The 19,164-nt window shown below is 32.6% G+C and overlaps 2 protein-coding genes across 2 annotated transcripts; both read left to right on the forward strand.

The window, feature by feature from the left end:
- The first annotated feature begins 1,330 nt into the window (after nucleotides 1-1,330).
- Nucleotides 1,331-3,266, forward strand: LOC124928054 (STOREKEEPER protein-like). Its single transcript, XM_047468587.1, has 2 exons — nucleotides 1,331-2,313; nucleotides 3,107-3,266. Exons 1-2 carry the CDS (start codon nucleotides 1,331-1,333, stop codon nucleotides 3,135-3,137), a joined length of 1,014 nt encoding a protein of 337 aa, XP_047324543.1. The 3' UTR covers nucleotides 3,138-3,266.
- Nucleotides 3,267-7,765: 4,499 nt separating this feature from the next.
- LOC124927995 (phenylalanine--tRNA ligase alpha subunit, cytoplasmic-like) lies at nucleotides 7,766-14,022 on the forward strand. The gene is made up of 12 exons (XM_047468509.1): nucleotides 7,766-7,870; nucleotides 8,068-8,190; nucleotides 8,755-8,847; nucleotides 9,136-9,192; nucleotides 10,506-10,561; nucleotides 11,771-11,861; nucleotides 11,913-11,950; nucleotides 12,505-12,543; nucleotides 12,956-13,032; nucleotides 13,111-13,195; nucleotides 13,286-13,382; nucleotides 13,861-14,022. The coding sequence occupies exons 1-12, from the start codon at nucleotides 7,778-7,780 to the stop codon at nucleotides 13,900-13,902; spliced, it is 891 nt and encodes a 296-aa protein (XP_047324465.1). The 5' UTR covers nucleotides 7,766-7,777; the 3' UTR covers nucleotides 13,903-14,022.
- Nucleotides 14,023-19,164: the final 5,142 nt, after the last annotated feature.

A 19,164-nucleotide genomic window follows, 5' to 3' on the forward strand; every position in this document is an offset into this window, starting at 1 on the left:
TATTGGGATTGGAAAATTTTTTATTTTATTTTTTTAATTATTAAAAAAACTTTCAAACTTTTGTCAATTTTTTTTAAAATTTGTAAGAAACTTGAATAAACAAACTCGAATAAACCGAACTAAGAAACTCGAATAACCTGAAAACCGAACTGATGAACACCCCTATCGGGTGGTGGGTGGTTTGTCGAGTGTAAAGTTAGAATTAGTGGTTGGTTTGACGAGCATTTAAAAGTGTGAGGTCACGAGATGGAGGTCAGGTGGTGGATGATTTGTCGAGTGTGAGGTCAGAATTAGTGGTTAGTATGACGAACATTTGAAAATATGAGGTCACGAGATGAAGATCGGGTGATGAATGGTTTGTCGAGTGTGAGGTTGGAATTAGTGGTTGGTTTGACGAGCATTTGAAAGTGTGAGGTCACGAGATGGAGGTCGGGTGTGGGTGGTTTATCGAGTGTGAGGTTAGGAATTAATGGTTCGTTTGACGAGCATTTAAAAGTGTGAGGTCACAAGATGGAGGTCGGGTGGTGGGTGGTTTGTCGAGTGTGAGGGCGGAATTAGTGGTTGGTATGACGAACATTTGAAAATGTGAGGTCACGAGATGGAGGTCGAGTGGTGGGTGGTTTGTCGAGTGTGATGTTGGAATTAGTAGTTGGTTTGACGAGCATTTGAAAGTGTGAGGTCATGAGATGGAGGTCGGGTGATGGGTGGTTTGTCGAGTGTGAGGTTAGGAAATAATGATTGATTTGACGAACATTTAAAAGTGTGAAGTCACGAGATATAAGGTTGGGTGGTGGGTTGTTTGTCGAGTGTGAGGTCGGAATTAGTGTTGGTATGACAAGCATTTGAAAATGTGAGGTCACGGGATGAAGGTCGGGTGGTGGATGATTTGATATTAATATTAAGTTTAAGATTAAACTTAATTTTATCTAAAATATTTATAAATAAATAATATTTTATATATATATTTATTTGGAATTCATGTTAGTTTAATAAATAAATAAATGAGTTATTTAAATTATTTTATTAAATGATAGGTGAAATATTTTTTTTTAAAATATTAATATTGAATGAAAAGATATTTTTATTTTAAAAAATAAAATAAAATATTTATAAATTGATTGATAAACTAAGAATAAGAATGGTAAATAATTTAAAGAGTACTTGCCAAACAAACAATGCCTTAAGAGAATATGAAAAGACAAATGGCAATTAATAAATAATCTTGTCACCGCCATTTCTTTTTCCGGTTACTGCAAAAAGGTTATAACCCCATCTCTTCAAATCAATCGCATGCATAAACCCTCCTACCGACCACCGACGAAGAAAGACGATGACGCCAAGAAGCAGAAATCGATCTGTAGCTCAGGCCGCCGCCGAGAAAGAAAGACAAGAAGGTTCTTCTGATATGGAATCAGAAGGAGTCGAGGCTACTCCGCCTCCACCAAAGCAACTGGCTTCCGTCTCACAATCCAAAGGGTCCAAAGGGGTAAGTAAGTTTTCTTTAAAGATGAAGAGATCTTCTCATACGAAGAAGAAGAAATTTAGGTCTGGAGGTGCTTCGTCTAAGAAGAAAAGGGATAAGAAGAAGGAACAGGAAGTTGAAGAGGATCAACTTCTTTCAGTGAATCCAGTAGTAGTAGTCTCTCCCTTTGACACCGATTCCCAATCCGAAGGGATTCCTCAGAAATCTCCTTCAAAAGCTCCTAGGAGAGAAAAGAAGAAGAAGAAGAAGGAACATACCGCCAACGAAGCTAACGAAGCTGTAGGTGAGAAGCTTATTACGAAAAAGCCTCTGTTTCAAAGGTTATGGAGTGAGTCAGATATATGTACACTACTGAAAGGATTGGTTGGGTATGCTGAAGAGAAAGGGATTCATCCTGTTTCGGCCGACAAGATTGGTTTTCACAATTATATCAAAGACTCACTTGATATAGAAGTTACCATAAGTCAAATGTTTGAAAAGATAAGGAGATTGAAGAAGAAATATGAGACAAATCTTATGAAAGGAAGGAATGGAGTTGATAAAAAATTCTCAACAGCTCACGATTTGGAAGTTTATGAATTGTCAGCAGGGGTTTGGGGGAAAGGTAAAAATGTTGAGGTTAATGCTAACATAGGTTTGAAGAATATGGAGGAGACTGATGAGAATAAAGGAGAAGGTGGAGGCTTAAAGATGATGTTGAGGAGTGCTGTGAAGAAAGACATGAAAAAGATGATGAAGAAATTAACAGTGAAGGAGGTTGAACATTTCCTTCAACAACTTGATCTTGAACATAAACGGGCAACTCTTAAGTACCAAGTCCTATTAAGCAAGTAATCTTTCTTACCTTTTCTATTTCAGCAAATACATATCTTCTTCTGTTGTAGTCATTCTTGTATTATTTTTATTAAGTTCCTTTTCTACATTGATCAAGCAAAATGAATTCAGAGTGATGAATCTAATAATCTAATAACCTGGTGATGAAATGAGATTCTACTGTTAGTCTTGAAGTAGTAGAGGTAATAATGCTTGATTGGTTGAATTGAGACATTTAGAAGACACATGATTCTTTTACTCTTTTTTTTGTTTTGTTTTTGTTTTTGTTTTGTTGCTTATATAGTTGAAACACACTAAGACTTTGTCATCTGTTTATTGAGTTGAGAGATTTGTTTATTGAGTTGAGAGACAGTTAGGAGACCATGATTCTTTTACTCTTCTTTTGTTGTTGTGTTTTTGTTTTGCTGCTTACATAGTTGAAACACTAAGGCTTTGTCATTTGTTTAGGTGCATCATTAGGGGTTGGTACTCTTATTTAGTGCAAATATATCATCTTCTCTTCTTCTTCATGATGTTGGTTGCTTCTGATTTAGATGATGATAATGAATGATTCAAGAATTCAACTCAGTTGTTATAGATAGGTTAGACAATTAGAAGAAATAACTTGTTTACCTTTTCATAACCCCAAACAAACAATAGGGTTATTTGAAATAATGAAGTGACCATGGCTGCATTCTTTTAGGCTTTGTTTGTTTGTTTGTAGCAGCTATATATTTTCAAGATATATATTATTTAAACTCACATATTGTTCTTCAAATAAGTGACTAATGGAAACTTTTATGTTTACAGATCCCAGGCCACCAAGACCACCAAGAGATGAGATCCATAAGGCTTTGCCCTACTACTAATGTTTTTGGTGTTAAAATGATGGGGAAACACTTATTATCCAACTTTATAATATGATGTTCTTTTGATTTTTGAGGAAATATTATTACTGGCTACATTAAACAATTAGTGTTATTATTATCTTACTTTTTTAATGGCTCATCTTTTATGTTTTGCTTATTCTTTTTTATTATTATTTATATTTAGAGTTTAGTAGGGATATTACTAACAATATATTTTTATCCAACACCGGATCTTCTTACTTCAAATAATAGGAAGATATATTTTTAAATAACTTATTTACCCTTTCATAACCCCAAACAAACAATAGGGTTATTAAATTATTATATTAAAAACTCGAATTTGAATTTAAATAATAAAAGAGGCTGGTTCGGAAAGTTGAACAGGTAGATGTGTATTGACATTTTATTTGTAGAAACATTCATATTTTAGATGTAAAATTCACCCTAATTTATGAAATTAGGCCATCAATGGTGGTTGGATATTATTATCATATTCTTATAAGATGGACTTCATCCAACAAATTGATGTATACCATTTATCATAATTAAAATCATTCTCTTTTGAATATATTTTTTAGTTGTTATGGAGATTTTCCTCTATTATTGTATTGTCTAGTAAAGAATTGAATAAATCATGATTAATCTAAGCTTTTTTATAATAGATTTTTAGGATTTGTTTGAGTTTTTTTTTAATTTCTTATTTTATCATTAAATTACTAATTTTATAAACTAAAATTATTTTACTTTATTTGAATTAAATTTAAATATTAAATTAAAAATTATGTTTAATAAATAAACTAATTGAAACCCAAATAATTTTCTCATTTATCAAACAAGATTTGTTTTAGATAAAAAAAAAATATAGCAAAACAAGCTCACAAAGATTTTGTTTGAAACACTATGAATATATACAAGTTGCTTAAAATGAGAATTAAGTATCATGGGATGAATGAGTCACAAGACTTTAATCACATTCTATTGATTAGGTTTAAATTTATTAGAGAGAAATTATTAATATTATTTTATAATTGAATTAGATTAATATTTATTATTATTATATTTTATTTAATTAAAAATACAAAATATTATTATTATATATTATAATTGTTTAAAATATATAAAATATTAAAATGTATACTATATAATTTAATAAAATATAAACATCTAATATTTTATTATATTAATTATATATATATATTAATTACGTAAAAAAATTAGTTGAATGAATCAATTTTTTTTATAAATAAAAATTATCTTTCAAACAAAAATTATATAAATTTTTTATTTTTAAAATATTATATATTAATAATTAATCAAATTAAATATAAAATTAGTTGAATGATTCAACTTTTTTTATAAATAAAAATTATCTATATAAATTTTTTTAAATATTATATATTAATAATTAATCAAATTAAATATAATATTTTACTTAATAATATATTATGACATTGCATAATATTTTTAATAACATTTTTATTAAAATATTTTATATTTAACTTTTCTAATATTTTTTAAATATTTATTTTATATAAAATTGTTATTTTATTTTTAAGTTTTTATATTTTAATTAATTTATTATAATTTTATTATTAATATATAAAATATAAATTAATTATATAAAAATAATTTTATTATTATTAGTTATTATAATTATTATAAAAAATTTATTTTATTTTATTCATTATATTTTATTTAAAATAATTTCTCAATATTATTTAAATAATTGAAATAATTTATTTTAATAAATAAATTAAAAAAATTATTAATATTTTAATTATAAAAGAAAATTCATTCCAAGGTAGGGAGGGATGAATGATTCTAGTATCTGATAATCAAATCAATATTCTGAAACCTATCAACCAAACACTTCATTTTATTCCCTTTCTCATTCCTGAGTACAAAATTTACGTACCAATCATCCCGTAAGAATAATATTAATATGAAATAAGTTGACTTTGTACGGTATTTATTAAAATTATCTATCTCTATTTAAATAAAATAAAATTATCTCTATTTTTTTTCTTTAATTTAACTAAATAAATCATTTTTTTATTTAAATCATCATAAATCAAATTTATTTTAAATAATAAAAATTTAAAAAACTTGAAATGAAAATAAAATTCATATTATTAATCAATACAATTCGACTTTTTTTTTTCACAGAAGAAACCGAAGAGTTTTTTTAGGTTATTTCTTCATTCTCTCTAATATATATATATATATATATATATATATATATATATATATATATATATATATATATATTCATACATATATATGTTTAAGGGAAAAGTTGAGTAATATGTATACTATGAATACATTGAGAAAGGTTTGATTAAGATTGGGAATCAAATGCTTTATGATTTCAATCCATTTATCTTGCTTTTGTATTTGATTTCCAATCTTACTAAAATACTTTTTAAGTGTAATTATTGTCGATCTCCAAGAAATATAAAGAGTTGGATATCTGATCGCAATCCGTATCCTTAATTTTTGGAATTCTGTTCACGTCCGTCCGGTTTTGCTTCGCTCTATAAATCCTGAAAATTAGGTTTTGAATAGCTTCTTCTTCCCGATGCGGTTTTTGATTAGTATTTTATTGGGATGTGATATAGCAATCAGGTTTGTTTATTATTTCACAAATTTTTGTATGTTTGATTATATATATATATTAACATGTGTTGTTGAATCGGGGTTCAGATCGATCTGCATATCTATAAACACAATTAGTGAACTCTTGGTTGTTGTCATTTACTTGTTGGGTATGATTTCATATATTATGTTTGTGGTTTATATATTATATAGGTCTTGATCTATTCTGTGTTTTTGTTTCTGTTTTCACTTTGGATTGGAATGCATCTTCCTTTTATCCCTTTTCTTGTTAGGGTTTGGTTCTTATTATACTAAATCACGACTTGTGTGTACCTATTAGGGTTTGTTAATTGTTAATTTATATTGAAGAAAGTTATTTGAAAATATATATTTTATTATTTAAACTAGAAAGAGCCATGAAATATCCATGAAATATCCACTGGATGAAAATATATTGTTACAGCGTTCATTAAATTAAATTTAGTGTTGAATTTAAAATATAAAGTGTTTGGATTAAAATTTGTACTTTTTTTATGTTGCGATTCAACATACTTATAGCATTTTAAATTTTATTTTTAAACGTTTTAAGTTTTTGGAAATCAACCCATAATCCGACTCAAATATCCATTTACTTTCACATATATATTCAAATTAAAAGGAAGTCGGGAATAAAGGGAAATAAAAAAGATTAAGATTTTTTTTATTCGGGAATAAAGGGAAAATAAAAAAGATTAAGATTTTTTTTATTCCCAAGAGTGTCCTTTGATTTTAGGGTGTATTTCTAATTTGACCCCTATAATTGAAATAGAATATATAAAAAGGGAAATCAAAGTTGAAAAGAGGTTTTATTTTTTTATCCGTTCTTGAAAAGAATCAGTTGAGAATAAGGAGGGAACGGTTACTGAATCAAGAGAGAAGAGATATCAATTCTGGAGAGTTAGCTAGGGCGGAGCATCGTTCAATTGGAGAAGAAGACAGAAGAATCTGCTAATGTCCGGCAGTTGAGGACGATCAGACAAGAAAGACAACGACGGTTCCAAAATTAGAGAGCTCTAATTCCGTTTTCAATTAGTGAAAGAAGGAGAAATGACATCAACGAAGACTAATTGCTAAGAAACCAGAAGAGGCCGACAAAATCATCTATACTTCGGATTTATTCGATCTATCTCCTCTATTTTACTTCGCTTTGCTGTTCAGGTAAGGTCTTCTTCAATGTGATAATTGTGTGATGATTAACCAGAAGATGCCGTTTGATGATTGAAGTCTGTTTATAGTTGTTGTCTGATATTTTGAGTTTGTTTGTTATTTTATTTTGGTTATTCTTGCTGTGTTTTGGTTAAATCTGGGCTGATAGCTATTTGGATTAGGATTAGGTTAGACTAGCTATAGAATTGGATTTGGTACTGTTTGACTTTTATTTTTGTTTTAAGAATTATTATTATGTTTTGGTTTATTAACGTCGTTTATGAATGTTTTTCTATATGTATTTGTTTTCTTTTATTTAAGAATTTCATTGAAAATTTTCGATTAAACCATAGTCAAAACAATGGGGGAAAATAGGGTAATTGCGAAGGTTATTTAAAAAACTCTCGGTTTTAACTTTCTAGAATTGGTAATTGTGAAAGTTTATTTGAAAACTCTCGCTTTTAACGAAGGTTAATTGTGAAAGTTTTCTAATAAACTTTCGCTTTTGACACTTCCTAAAAAATATGAAAAATTTCTAAGTGTTGGGAAGGGTTAATTGCGAAAGTTTATTCGAAAACTTTTTTTGCTTTTAACCTTTCCTAAAAAAAATTGGAAAAAATTCTAAGTGTTGGGAAAGGGTAATTACGAAAGTTTACGAATTTTCTTTATGTTCAAAAGGAATCCATCAAAGGATTAACGATAACATGAGAATCCATGGACACATGTAATTAATTATTAGAAAATGTTGATGATATTTCTAATAATAATTGTTGAAAGAATTATATAATGATCTTATATATATATATGGTGTAGTGTAACAGCTAGGAAATCTATGGATAATGTGCACTTTATTTTCACAACTTTCATTGGAATCATTTTGGGATTCTTAGTAGGATTGTCATTTATAACATTCTCACCTTCACAGGTTCATCATCTATATCTCTTTTTCTTTCTTTCAGTTACAATAATGTCAATTTTCTTCTTACTTGCCTATATCTGTTTTCTTAGCTTGATTTCCTTGCTCATATTAAGGAAAATAATCCTGGGTTTTCACAAACTTTCAGTTTTATACTTAAAAACAAGTAATTGGTGTTTTACATTTGTTTAATTGAAGTCATGCAGGATATTAAGCGAGAGAGATGGGCACTTACTAATGAAGGAAAGTTGTATGCTTCATCGGGATCACCAGAAGTACAAGTCTTCTTGGCGATACCCCCAGAGGGAATCTCTCTAGAAGAATTGCAGGTTATGATTCCCTTCATTCTCATTATGTGTATTTATGTTATATGGCCTGTTCAGCTGCAAATAGTTAAATTAGTTATGTGATGCAGCGTGCGTGGCTAGGATGAACCTTTATCAAGATTCGTTGATTCTTACGAATACCGAAAGTTAATAGATATTGAGGAAACCTCGTTTTCTGATTAATAATCTTCCCATAACAAAGTGTTTTAAGATTCTTTAAATACTCAAACCCTAGCTTGCAAAAGAAATAAACAACTTTTAATAAATTGCAAAAAACACCCGAAACTAATAAAAATGCGATTTTGAGCCCCTAAACGTCGTCAGATGGCCTTAAACCATCATACCTCATGGCAAAGCCATGACTTCTTCACAGCACCACGTTTCCGCCCGAAAAACACTAGGCAATCGTCGAAATCTGACACTTGCGAGATATTTTCGGATGCTGCAACTTTCGCATAAACGCCTCTTCGACTCGCACCGCATCATTATGCTCATATGCTACTGCTATATTGGATCACTTTTAATTTGATTAAACATACATTATAATATGTGTTTTTGTGTTTGCAGAAAAAAATTGATGCATCAGTCTTTAAGATAGGTCGCTCACAGGCGATAAAGAACCAATGGGTTGAGATGGGAAAGCAACTTGTTACTAGAAAGGTGAATATAAACAAGTACAGTGATTACGTTGTCTGAATGCATGAGAACGATCATTTTATTCAAGGGTTTGTATATGACCAATCGTTCATCTGACTTCTCCAATACGAGATTTTTGAATGCCTATATATCCCTCCATGCTTTATTTAGTTTTATTGGTGTGTTAAATTAGTCTCAGTTATGGGACTATTTTTTTTTTGTGGCTGATTCTTTTGAATATGTTTGGTTTGTTCATTTTAGTTAATTGTGCCTTTAATTGATTTTCTCTTTGGCACATTTCAATTGTTGCAGATCCTCCATGTGGAAGACAAAGTGAAAGATTTACTAATACTAGTACAGGATGAAAAGGTGCATATATAACATTTGTAGTGTATAATTTATTGATAATGATGTTTTCCATTGATTTGCTCTGAGTCTATGAAGAAATCAACGTGTTACCGAGAGTAAACTGGCAATAGACATTTGGTAAGTGGATGTATATACATTTGGTTTTTAGGGCTCTACATTCAAAAGTACTAAGGTTGATTTGGTCGAGCTAAGTGGCAAGTAGTTTTAACGTTAGATGATTCTTATGTTGTGACTATGTAATGTGAAGAAAGACAAGATATATATTAGTATGCGTAAAACCATTAGGTGTGGGTCAGATTTAGTTGATGCATGTTATGTTTCTTCCACTTAGTGGATGCATGTTATGTTTCTTCCGCTAGTCGGATTCACGTTATGTTATGTATTGCCTACTTTTGCTAAACCCTTAACCTATGTTAAGTAAGAGTAAAGTAATAACAAGATGTTATCATGATTCATTATGCTCATGCGCAAGTATATAGATGTATTTTACATCGCTTACTTAGCATTAGGCTAATAGTTCAACTTTTGATGTAAGTGAGGATGCTAAATCGCATTCTGATGTTTAAAGTGCAGTCGAAGATAAGTGATCGTGAGGTGATTTTGTGCTTGGCAAGGCTTATAGACCTGTAGAATACGTCAAGTAAATTATTTTGGTAGTTGTCATAGTAATTGACAACTAGATGCAGTAAATATATTTTGGGATTAGATTTTGTAAGAAATAGTCAATCTCGGTATGTTATTATGATGTAGAAAATTATAAGGCAATTACAAGTATAACTGGTGGGAAGTTTGAATGTTTTACCTTTCTTCTTAAGAAAATTAGAAGATAAGAGTGAAGAGATATGACAATAACAAGAAAGTTTCATTTCTTTTACAAGTAATATTTACCAAACCTACAAGTTCCTTCCAAATATTTTTATACTAAATATCGAGTCTCGTGACGATTTTTGGGTCGTTACAAATAGTGCCACTTTCCATTTCTGTGGTAGCTTTGCTAACATAGGTTATTAAAGAACACATAGGCTACCTAGTTTTGAGTGAAGCACCATGTCTAGTGGAAGAATATTGGTATAAGCTCTATAAATTGATTTTAACTTTTGATTCAAATGAAAGTGGATCAATACGAGGATATGTTCTCTACCTTTATTATTAGTGTGTGGTGGGTGGTTAGGTTAGGTTGACGTGTTTGAGGAGAGAAATCTTATATGCAAGCATTGCTATTGTATCTTCCTTGGTGATTTGTTGTTCTCCATGATTTATATATTTCCCTTACACTCCTATTCCTTCTAATTATTCTAATTGTGATTGTGCAGGTGATAGACCCAAAAGATATAGATGCTCTCAAGAGAAGAAAGCTAATTACTTCCCAGTACTTCCTCTACTACCTCTTCTCATAGTTTATTTTCTTGCTGTCATCCTTGGCATCTGAAACACTTGCTTGATTTTGTCAAGTAAATCTTAAGGTGCGCTATACAAAGGCTAGATGAGTTGTCCTTTGTGGGCAAGTGATGCATTCACTTTGGTATTTATTTCTGGTGGGCAAGTGATGCATTCACTTTGGTATTTATTTCTGGTGGATGTACCTATGCTGCAAACCTACCCTTTGTTTTTATTTTTTAAAATTTTATGCTGAACCAATTGTGCATTGATGGGTTTTGGCAGGTTGATAAAATGCTTATTTGTAAAAGTAACCAATATTGAAATGACATATTTTCTAAGGACTTATGATGCAACATTGCACTTTTCAATTGCTTTTTGAAACTCAAGCAGTTTGATTTGTACTAAATAGGATAAACAATTTTCTACTTGCATTTGAGATCTGCATGCTGAATTCATTATTGGAGTTTGTCACAATAGATTTGTGATGATACTTTAAGCCATAGGGTTGATTGTGGGTTGCAGAAGGGGTACATTTGTGGATCATTTTGATTGGTAACATGAGGTTTGAAGTGATCTGTAATCTTGTAGAGCTTGCCTATGCGGTGACTTCCACATGCACACAACACCAATCACATCTTTTCTTAGTTATAAATATAATGGTAGGATAATCACACTCAGAGATGAACAAAAAAGAAGCTTTAAAGTAGTCGGTGCCACTTTCAAGGAGGATATCCTTGCTTAATCTCTGAACCTTAAAGGTTTGGTTGGGGCTTCATTATAAGGCAGTAAAGATCTTGAGCTATATTGTTTTCTTATAATGAGAGTGTTTACAGTTGCTCCCCTACTGGTTGCTTTATATTGACGAATAAAAATGCATGATACTTAATTGTTATCAATTGAATTATGATGTTGCTTGACTAAGGTGTATGCACAGACAAACAAACAAGGTATCTTGATTTTCATGCATTGTGATAGTTCATGGATTTATTGTATAACTGGGTTTGTGTAATCTTGAAGACTGAATGCTTGTTGCCATGCTTGGTTTAAATATATGGGCTATTAAGATTGCTTTACTAGGGATGATTATATGTTAATCTGCTCCTTGAATATAAAAAATTGCTATGAATATATCCAATGGGTTGACTTTGTGTAGTTGATAATTATCTGTTACTTTGTTACCCTTTTTCTTTATTCAAAGGGGTGAGTGGAAGGATCTCGAATTCAAGGAATATAACTTCCTAGCAAAAGGTCAGCCTGTTGATGGTGGCTGTTTACATACATTGCTCAAAGTTCATGCAATTATGTTTATAAAAGCTTTTCTGAAAATATTCATATTTCAGGTACGTCAACAATTCAAGATGATCTTTCTTCAGATGGGGTAAGGTTTGCTGATCCTTGTGGTAAAACTATCATTTAAATGCATATATGTGATTTAAATATGACAGTAGAGACCCACCCATAGTAGCTCAAGTGTATAGGGTTTGAACTTGAGAGGTTGAGTTCTCAAGTTTGAATCTCACTGAAAACCCTTTGAAAGTGAAGGTATATGGAGGTAGCATGTTTTGCTAGCCTCCTCTAGGGGTTAAACTCTGGTTTAGAAATTTGTGACAGTAGGGTGTATGAACAATTTCCTATGCATGTACATTAATCTTGTCACGAGACATGTTAGAACCATATGAAAAAAATGAATGCTTATTCAACTATGAGTCTTCACTACATTTATAGCTATTAATATGTGATGTTAACGATAATATGTTGTGAGAATGTATCATAAGCAAATATTACATGTTTGTGGCTTTTCATTATGAAAATCATTCCACGGGAGGTTGTTGAATTCTTTGATATCACTTGCTTGCTTGCCTACATGGGAAGTTATAAACTAAAATTATTTAGTTTTGACAATCAAATGATGGAGGTTGATTGATTATGCAGGTTTGAGGAGATGCCCACAAACAATTTTGTTGAAAGCAGGTTTCTGTCTCTTTTTCTCTTCTTTTCCTTTCATTCATTTCCACAAACTATCAGTGAATTCACTGGAGATTTGACATCATAACTGTTGTATCAGTTATTACAATTGTGATAATATACAGATAACTAGCCTTGACAAACTCTTGAATTACTAGAAATTGATGCATGCTTAGCTAGATGGTGTGTTACGTTGTATGTAAACATTCAATTTCCTTTGTAATTCATTCATTCTGAAATATTGGCATGAACTAGAATGTTACCTTTAGTCGTTCATGAAAGAATAATAAGTTGTAGAATGTACTCTTTTCTGATTCTTTTTCTTATAGCTCAGGATATAATGTGTATCCAAAACTCCTCAAAATGATTGAAGTTGAAACTCCTCAAAATGCAACCTGAGAATATATTTTTTTTACAGTTTCTGGAATTTTGATGCACTTTTTCAGCCACAACAGCATCCTGCTCGTGATTCTCACGACACATTCTTCCTCCAAGGTCAAGCTATCTTTATTTTATATAGATAACTCATAAAGGATGGTCTACTGAATCTTATTATGCCTTTGTCTTCACCAGTTCCTTCCACTACAAAGACACTACCAGAAGATTATGTTGAGAGGGTGAAGAACATTCATGAATATGGAGGACATGGTTCAAGAGGGTAGGCTGATAATCTCTTTCCCTTTCCTATTTTGGATAAAAATACTAACTAGTCTTCTCTCGAATATATGACAATAAAAATGTTCTTCAGTTATGGATATGACTGGAAACGAGAGGAAGCAGACAAAAACCTTCTAAGAACTCATACTACAGCTGTTTCATCAAGGATGCTTTACCAGCTTGCCAAGGTGGTATATAAGCTGTTTAGCTTCTTGCGACTCAATTTTCACTTTTTCCATTTTCATCATTTTTCCTCAATTTTCACTTAGTCTATAATATATATAAATGTGCCCATTGTGTCCTGAGTTATTTATATCTTATAAGGCAATAAGATATATATTAATGGCTGTATTTTATGAGATATTATAGTATATATATTAGGTAATTTTTGGTTAGTTATAGAAGGTACTAACATTATTAGTATAGTGGAAACTATACCAACACTAGAGTAAATGAGTATAAAATTGTAACTAAATCTTTTTACCCTTTATTAATATTTTTGTCATGTAATATATTTCATTATTAAAAAGTATACTTATTTTTATAATCGGTTTGAGAGAAAGGAGATGATGAATGTGCAGAAGTTAACCTAGATCGCGATGATTGATTCTTCCGATTTTCCGTTCCCAATATTCCCGCTGTAGCCAATGATTTTTGCGTGTGCAGCTAGGGTTTGGTCGATGTTTCTCTTTGGAGGCAACACCTTAGGTAACTTGGGCGGCATGATGTCTTCAAATCGCCCCATCAGGTCTGCAACTTTCTTTGGCACCTCCGAGTATACGTTCAGCTTCATTTCCACCAATGTAACCACGTAAGTATGCTCTCCACGCTATTATTCCGTCATTGATAGCCACCCTAATCTGCCAATATCACGATCTCAAGTCGATCTTCGAGTAGACCCGCGCCTGTGCTAATTTATCAAACAAATCTAACACGTTTGAGATTGGATATTTGTTTTTGACTGTTACCTTATTGAGGACGCAGTAATCCACACACATCCGCAAGGAGCCGTCCATTTTCTTTTGAAACAGAATGGGGGACCCGTATGGAGCTTTGCTCGGTCGGATCAGTCCACTTTCCAACAGCTCGGTCAGCTGCTTCCTCAACTCCAACAGCTCAAATGGGCCCATCCGATAAGGAACCTTTGCCGGTATCACTGCCCCGGGTTCCAGCTCAATCCGATGGTCGATGTTCTCTTTGGAGGCAAAACCTTAGGTAAATTGGGCGGTATGATGTCTTCAAACCGCCCCATCAGGTCTGCAACTTTCTTTGGCACCTCCGAGTATACGTCTGGCTTCATTTATACCAATGTAGTCATGTAAGTATGATTTCCACGTCTCAATCCCTTCTTGAGCTGCATGGCGGAAAGCAAGGATGTCTTCCTCTCTTTGGCTGCCTCATAGCGTCCGGCTATGAAGGATGATTTTCTAGTGCCGCAATAAAGATCCCACCCAAGTGTGGCATCACAGCCACATGAGCCGAGGCTAGGAACTCAATTCCTAGGGTAAATCAAAATCATCAAGAGAGATCGCCATGAATCAACCCGACCCTTCCACGACCCAATCTGCAACTCAGCCGTGACCTGCCCTTGACCGGCTGAACTTCTGAATTAACCACCTTCATCCGCGAGCAATTTTGAGCAAACATCTAGCCAAAATCTGCTGATCTCTCGGTCAACTACGAAATTATGTGTTACACCGGTGTCAACCATCAACATAACTTCTTTCTCATTGACCCTGACTTTCACATACATCAAGCCGCGTGCCTTGTGTGGCACATGGGCACCGGGAGCAACAAACTGTTCCCTAATGCTTATCTTGCTCTGCAGATGCTTGGTGCGATGCAGGCCGGTGCTCATGTGCCACACAAGGCCCGCGGCTTGATGTATGTGAAAGTCAGGGTCAATGGGAAATAAGTTATGGCGATGGTTGACACCGGTGTAACACATAATTTCGTAGCTGACCGAGAAATTAATAGATTTTGGCTAGATGTTGCTCAAAACCGCTCGCGGTTGAAGGTAGTTAATTCAAAAGCTCAGCCGGTCAAAGGGCAGGCCACGGCTGAGTTGCAGATTGGGTCGTGGAAGGGTCGGGTTGAATTCATGGCGATCCCTCTTGATGATTTTGATGTTATCCTAGCCACGGCTCATGTGGCTGTGATGCCACACTTGGGTGAGATCTGCATTGCGGCACTTGAGAGCCCATCCTTCATAGCCGGACGCTATGAGGCAGCCAAAGATAGGAAGACAACCCTGCTTTCCCCCATGCTGCTCAAGAAGGAATTGAGGCGTGGAGAGCATACTTACATGGCTACATTGGTGGAAATGAAGCCAGACGTATACTCGGAGGTGCCAAAGAAAGTTGCAGACCTGATGGGGCGGTTTGAAGACATCATGCCACTCAATTTACCTAAGGTGTTGCCTCTAAAAAGGAACATCGACCACCGGATTGAGCTGGAACCCGGGGTAGTGATACCGACAAAGGCTCTTTATCGGATGGGCCCATCTGATCTGGTGGAGTTGAGGAAGCAGCTGACCGAGCTGTTGGAAAGTGGACTGATCCGACCGAGCAAGGCTCCATACGGGTCCCCCATTCTGTTTCAAAAGAAGACGGACAACTCTTTGCGGATTTGTGTGGATTACCGCGTCCTCAATAAGGTAACGGTCAAGAACAAATATCCAATCCCAAACATGTTAGATTTGTTTGATAAATTAGCACAGGCACGAGTCTACTCGAAGATCGACTTGAGATCGTGGTATTGGCAGATTAGGAATAATAGCAAGTTCAATGACGGAATAATAGCAAGTTCTGTTGTGTGATGCGCAAATCTTCTTCGCTAACAGAGGATTGCGATTTGAAAACGAAGAAGATCAGAGGTTATCTTAACGCGGACTGAGTCAACTTCAACAGTATCATTCTGTCCTTCTCTCATTTCTCCATAACATCGATCGGACTAGTAATTACTTATCACTCGCCTTCACTTCTTCAGGTAATAATTTCCTTTTCCATTACAATTCTCGGTAGGTAGCTGATCTAATCGTGTTATTAATCTCTATTTCTGTAACTACTAACATGAAAATGGGGTACCTTGTATATGATCTTGAATTGAATGAGTTGAAGCACATATCTCAGGATAGATATGCACCATGAGAATTCAGAAGAATGCACTTTATTAATCCCTGAAAATCATTATCACCAACTAACTATTTAATTCAAAGTTTTTGTAAATGTGCAAATCTTCAACTAAATTGATCTCTTTAGGGTTTTTTTCCGAGACTCCCAAATTAGTGATCAATTTTCTGCTCTCAACTTCTTATAGTAGTTGAGGCTAAATTTTCTGCTTTGAGATTAAATTTTCCATGGTGTAGGAATTTCTAAAGTTGAGGCTATGTCTTGTTAAAAGAATACAAACTAGCAATATTTGCACATTACTTGAACATGAGTGGTGAATGTCGAAACACCAAGTTTTTGTGTATTGCATTGAAATTTGGTATCCAGAATGAAAGTTGATTTATCCATAGATTTCTCATTCTTTGGCGATTTATATTTTCATAGGGGAGAAAGGAATTGGTAAGAAGAGTGGAAAGCCTCTACACTTCAAGTGTTCCTTTTTCCATTGAATAGTTAAGGGCAGGTATGTATTAACTCACTCACTTGTTATGCATACTTCTTTAAAGTTTGATTATGGTCAATTGTTTTCCCACCTTGTTAAACATCTCTTAGCATTTGGTTTTGGATTTTAGTCAGCTATCCGTTTTTATACCCGTAGGATACAGGGAAGATGATGGTGACTGTTTTTTCTTGTGATATAGTTTTAAGGTTATACTTACTAAATTATCTACCCAAAATTTGCTAGACTTTCTGGATCTCCTGAGAATTATATACATATTGTCGCCGTAAAAGTAACACTAATTCCTTTTATCTATTTTCTCAGGGTGGAGATTTTGTTAAAAGAGATGGTATGTATTTATTTATCTCTCAAGTCCTGTAATTCCTTCAATTTTCAAGGTTATCATTTGAAGGTTTCTTTTATGAGACGTGGTGTGTTGTCTGTTTAGATCCTTAATGTTCATTTTGTCTCATATTTATTTTTATCCCACTTCATTTTGTTCATAAGTCACTCCCCGCTCTTTAATTGTATCTTAATCTGCCTGATCTGAAAATTATTCATGCCTGGTTTGAAAGTTTGTTCTTTTATCAGATTCTTCTCCTTGGTCTGTTCTGTATTCATGAATTTAATCATTTGGGTATCTGAACAATTGTGCACTTTGTTATCAGTTGGAACGGATATACATTGTGGCATTTGCAGATGATTATTTGTTATCTATGGATAATTTTAAGTATTATTGAATAATAGTTTTTATTAGAATTCGAGATGTTTTGTGTTTGCTGAATAATATAGGCACTACAGGTGTTATATAGGAACCTCTATGGCCTCCATATTGTAGGTGAGAGTGTAAGCCTGTAAAGAATCTTTTGTCCAAAAGTGGCTGGGACAATGAAGAATATACACTTCTTTGAGTGTGTTTGGACTTTGGACACTAAGTTTTCATTGGAATATTATCTTTTTGGTCTTGGTCAGCTATTCCAAATCTCTGAATACTTCAATAGTCTTATGACTCTTATTGTATTTAGCGAATTGGCCACTGACATTGATTTCCCTTAATAGTTTCAACTTTCAAGGGTCTTTCCGTTATAAGTTCAAGAATTAGTGTGTTCATATCAATATTCCCTAAGTATAAATAATTTGTTAATATCAGAGTAAATATTACAAAGAAACACATAAAAAAGACATAGTTGTCCTAATTAGAGATGGTTAGAATCTAGAATTGGTTCCTCAGTTTATAAACAAAAAAAAAGAGTCCTTACTCATCATGTATGTATGCCATTAATTTTGCTAATTGATTCCAAATCTATCTAATATTCTTATAATGAACAGTTCTATCGACTATGTAGGACATCTAGAGCGAATATCTCAATTGATAAACCTTTTTATCAAGCATCAATTGAATTTGTGTTCAACATTTTTGGCTGATGTTTAAATTTATTTTCTGGACCTGACTATTTTCACTAATGTCATTGTTGTTACTTTATTTTTCTTTCTCATTATATCTAATAGGTTTGAAACACATTAAAGTAGTATTGTAAGTAAATTAATAGTGTTTACATTGATAGTGACTCAAGTCCAATAATATATTGATAGTTTTGCGAAAATTATTAGTGTGTGCGATTGTTTCTCTGCAAAAATAGTGTGTCGTTGCTGCACAATCACGCTTATGCTTTTTAATTACAGGTATGAGTGTGTCTTATATTGAATTTGAGCTTTATTTGTTAAAAAATTATGATTTTCCATTCTTGTTTATTAGTGATTTTAAACCTATAAATGATCTTTTAGTTGGAAAATTTTGACTGCTCTCTAATTTTTTTTTGTTTCTAAATTATCATATATGGTATCTTATGTTGTACAAGATTCTAAATTTTTCTTTGTCGCCGCAAATTATTTTATGTTACTAACATATAAAAATTGTATGCACTTCAACCAGTATTTGAGGTCATATTTGAAAAGATCAGTGTCACTGTACTGTGATCATCAAATTAATGTTACATATAATTGAGGATTATGAGTTTTCAGATTTATCATGTTTTAGTTCAGAAATATTTTGTTTTTTAAACGGTTGGTTATTGATAAATTATATTATTATATAAGAAATTATTATCGACGTGTGTTAGCATTCTATATAACCCACACATATTTAATTTGATTTTTCAAAATTTAATGTATTACACTAAGGTTAATGTCCTTTATTGAGTTTTTTTTTATTATCTCTAGTTATTATTATCCTTTTCTGGTTTAAACTATATAATAGTTTGTCAATTTGTTATAATTAGAGCAAGAATAAATAAACTAAGATATTCAATATGTAGGCTTAAATATTATCATATACAATATGGGCGCTTTAGATCATCTCTC

The sequence above is a fragment of the Impatiens glandulifera genome, chromosome 2, assembly GCF_907164915.1.
Source record: "Impatiens glandulifera chromosome 2, dImpGla2.1, whole genome shotgun sequence".
Lineage (NCBI taxonomy): Eukaryota > Viridiplantae > Streptophyta > Magnoliopsida > Ericales > Balsaminaceae > Impatiens > Impatiens glandulifera.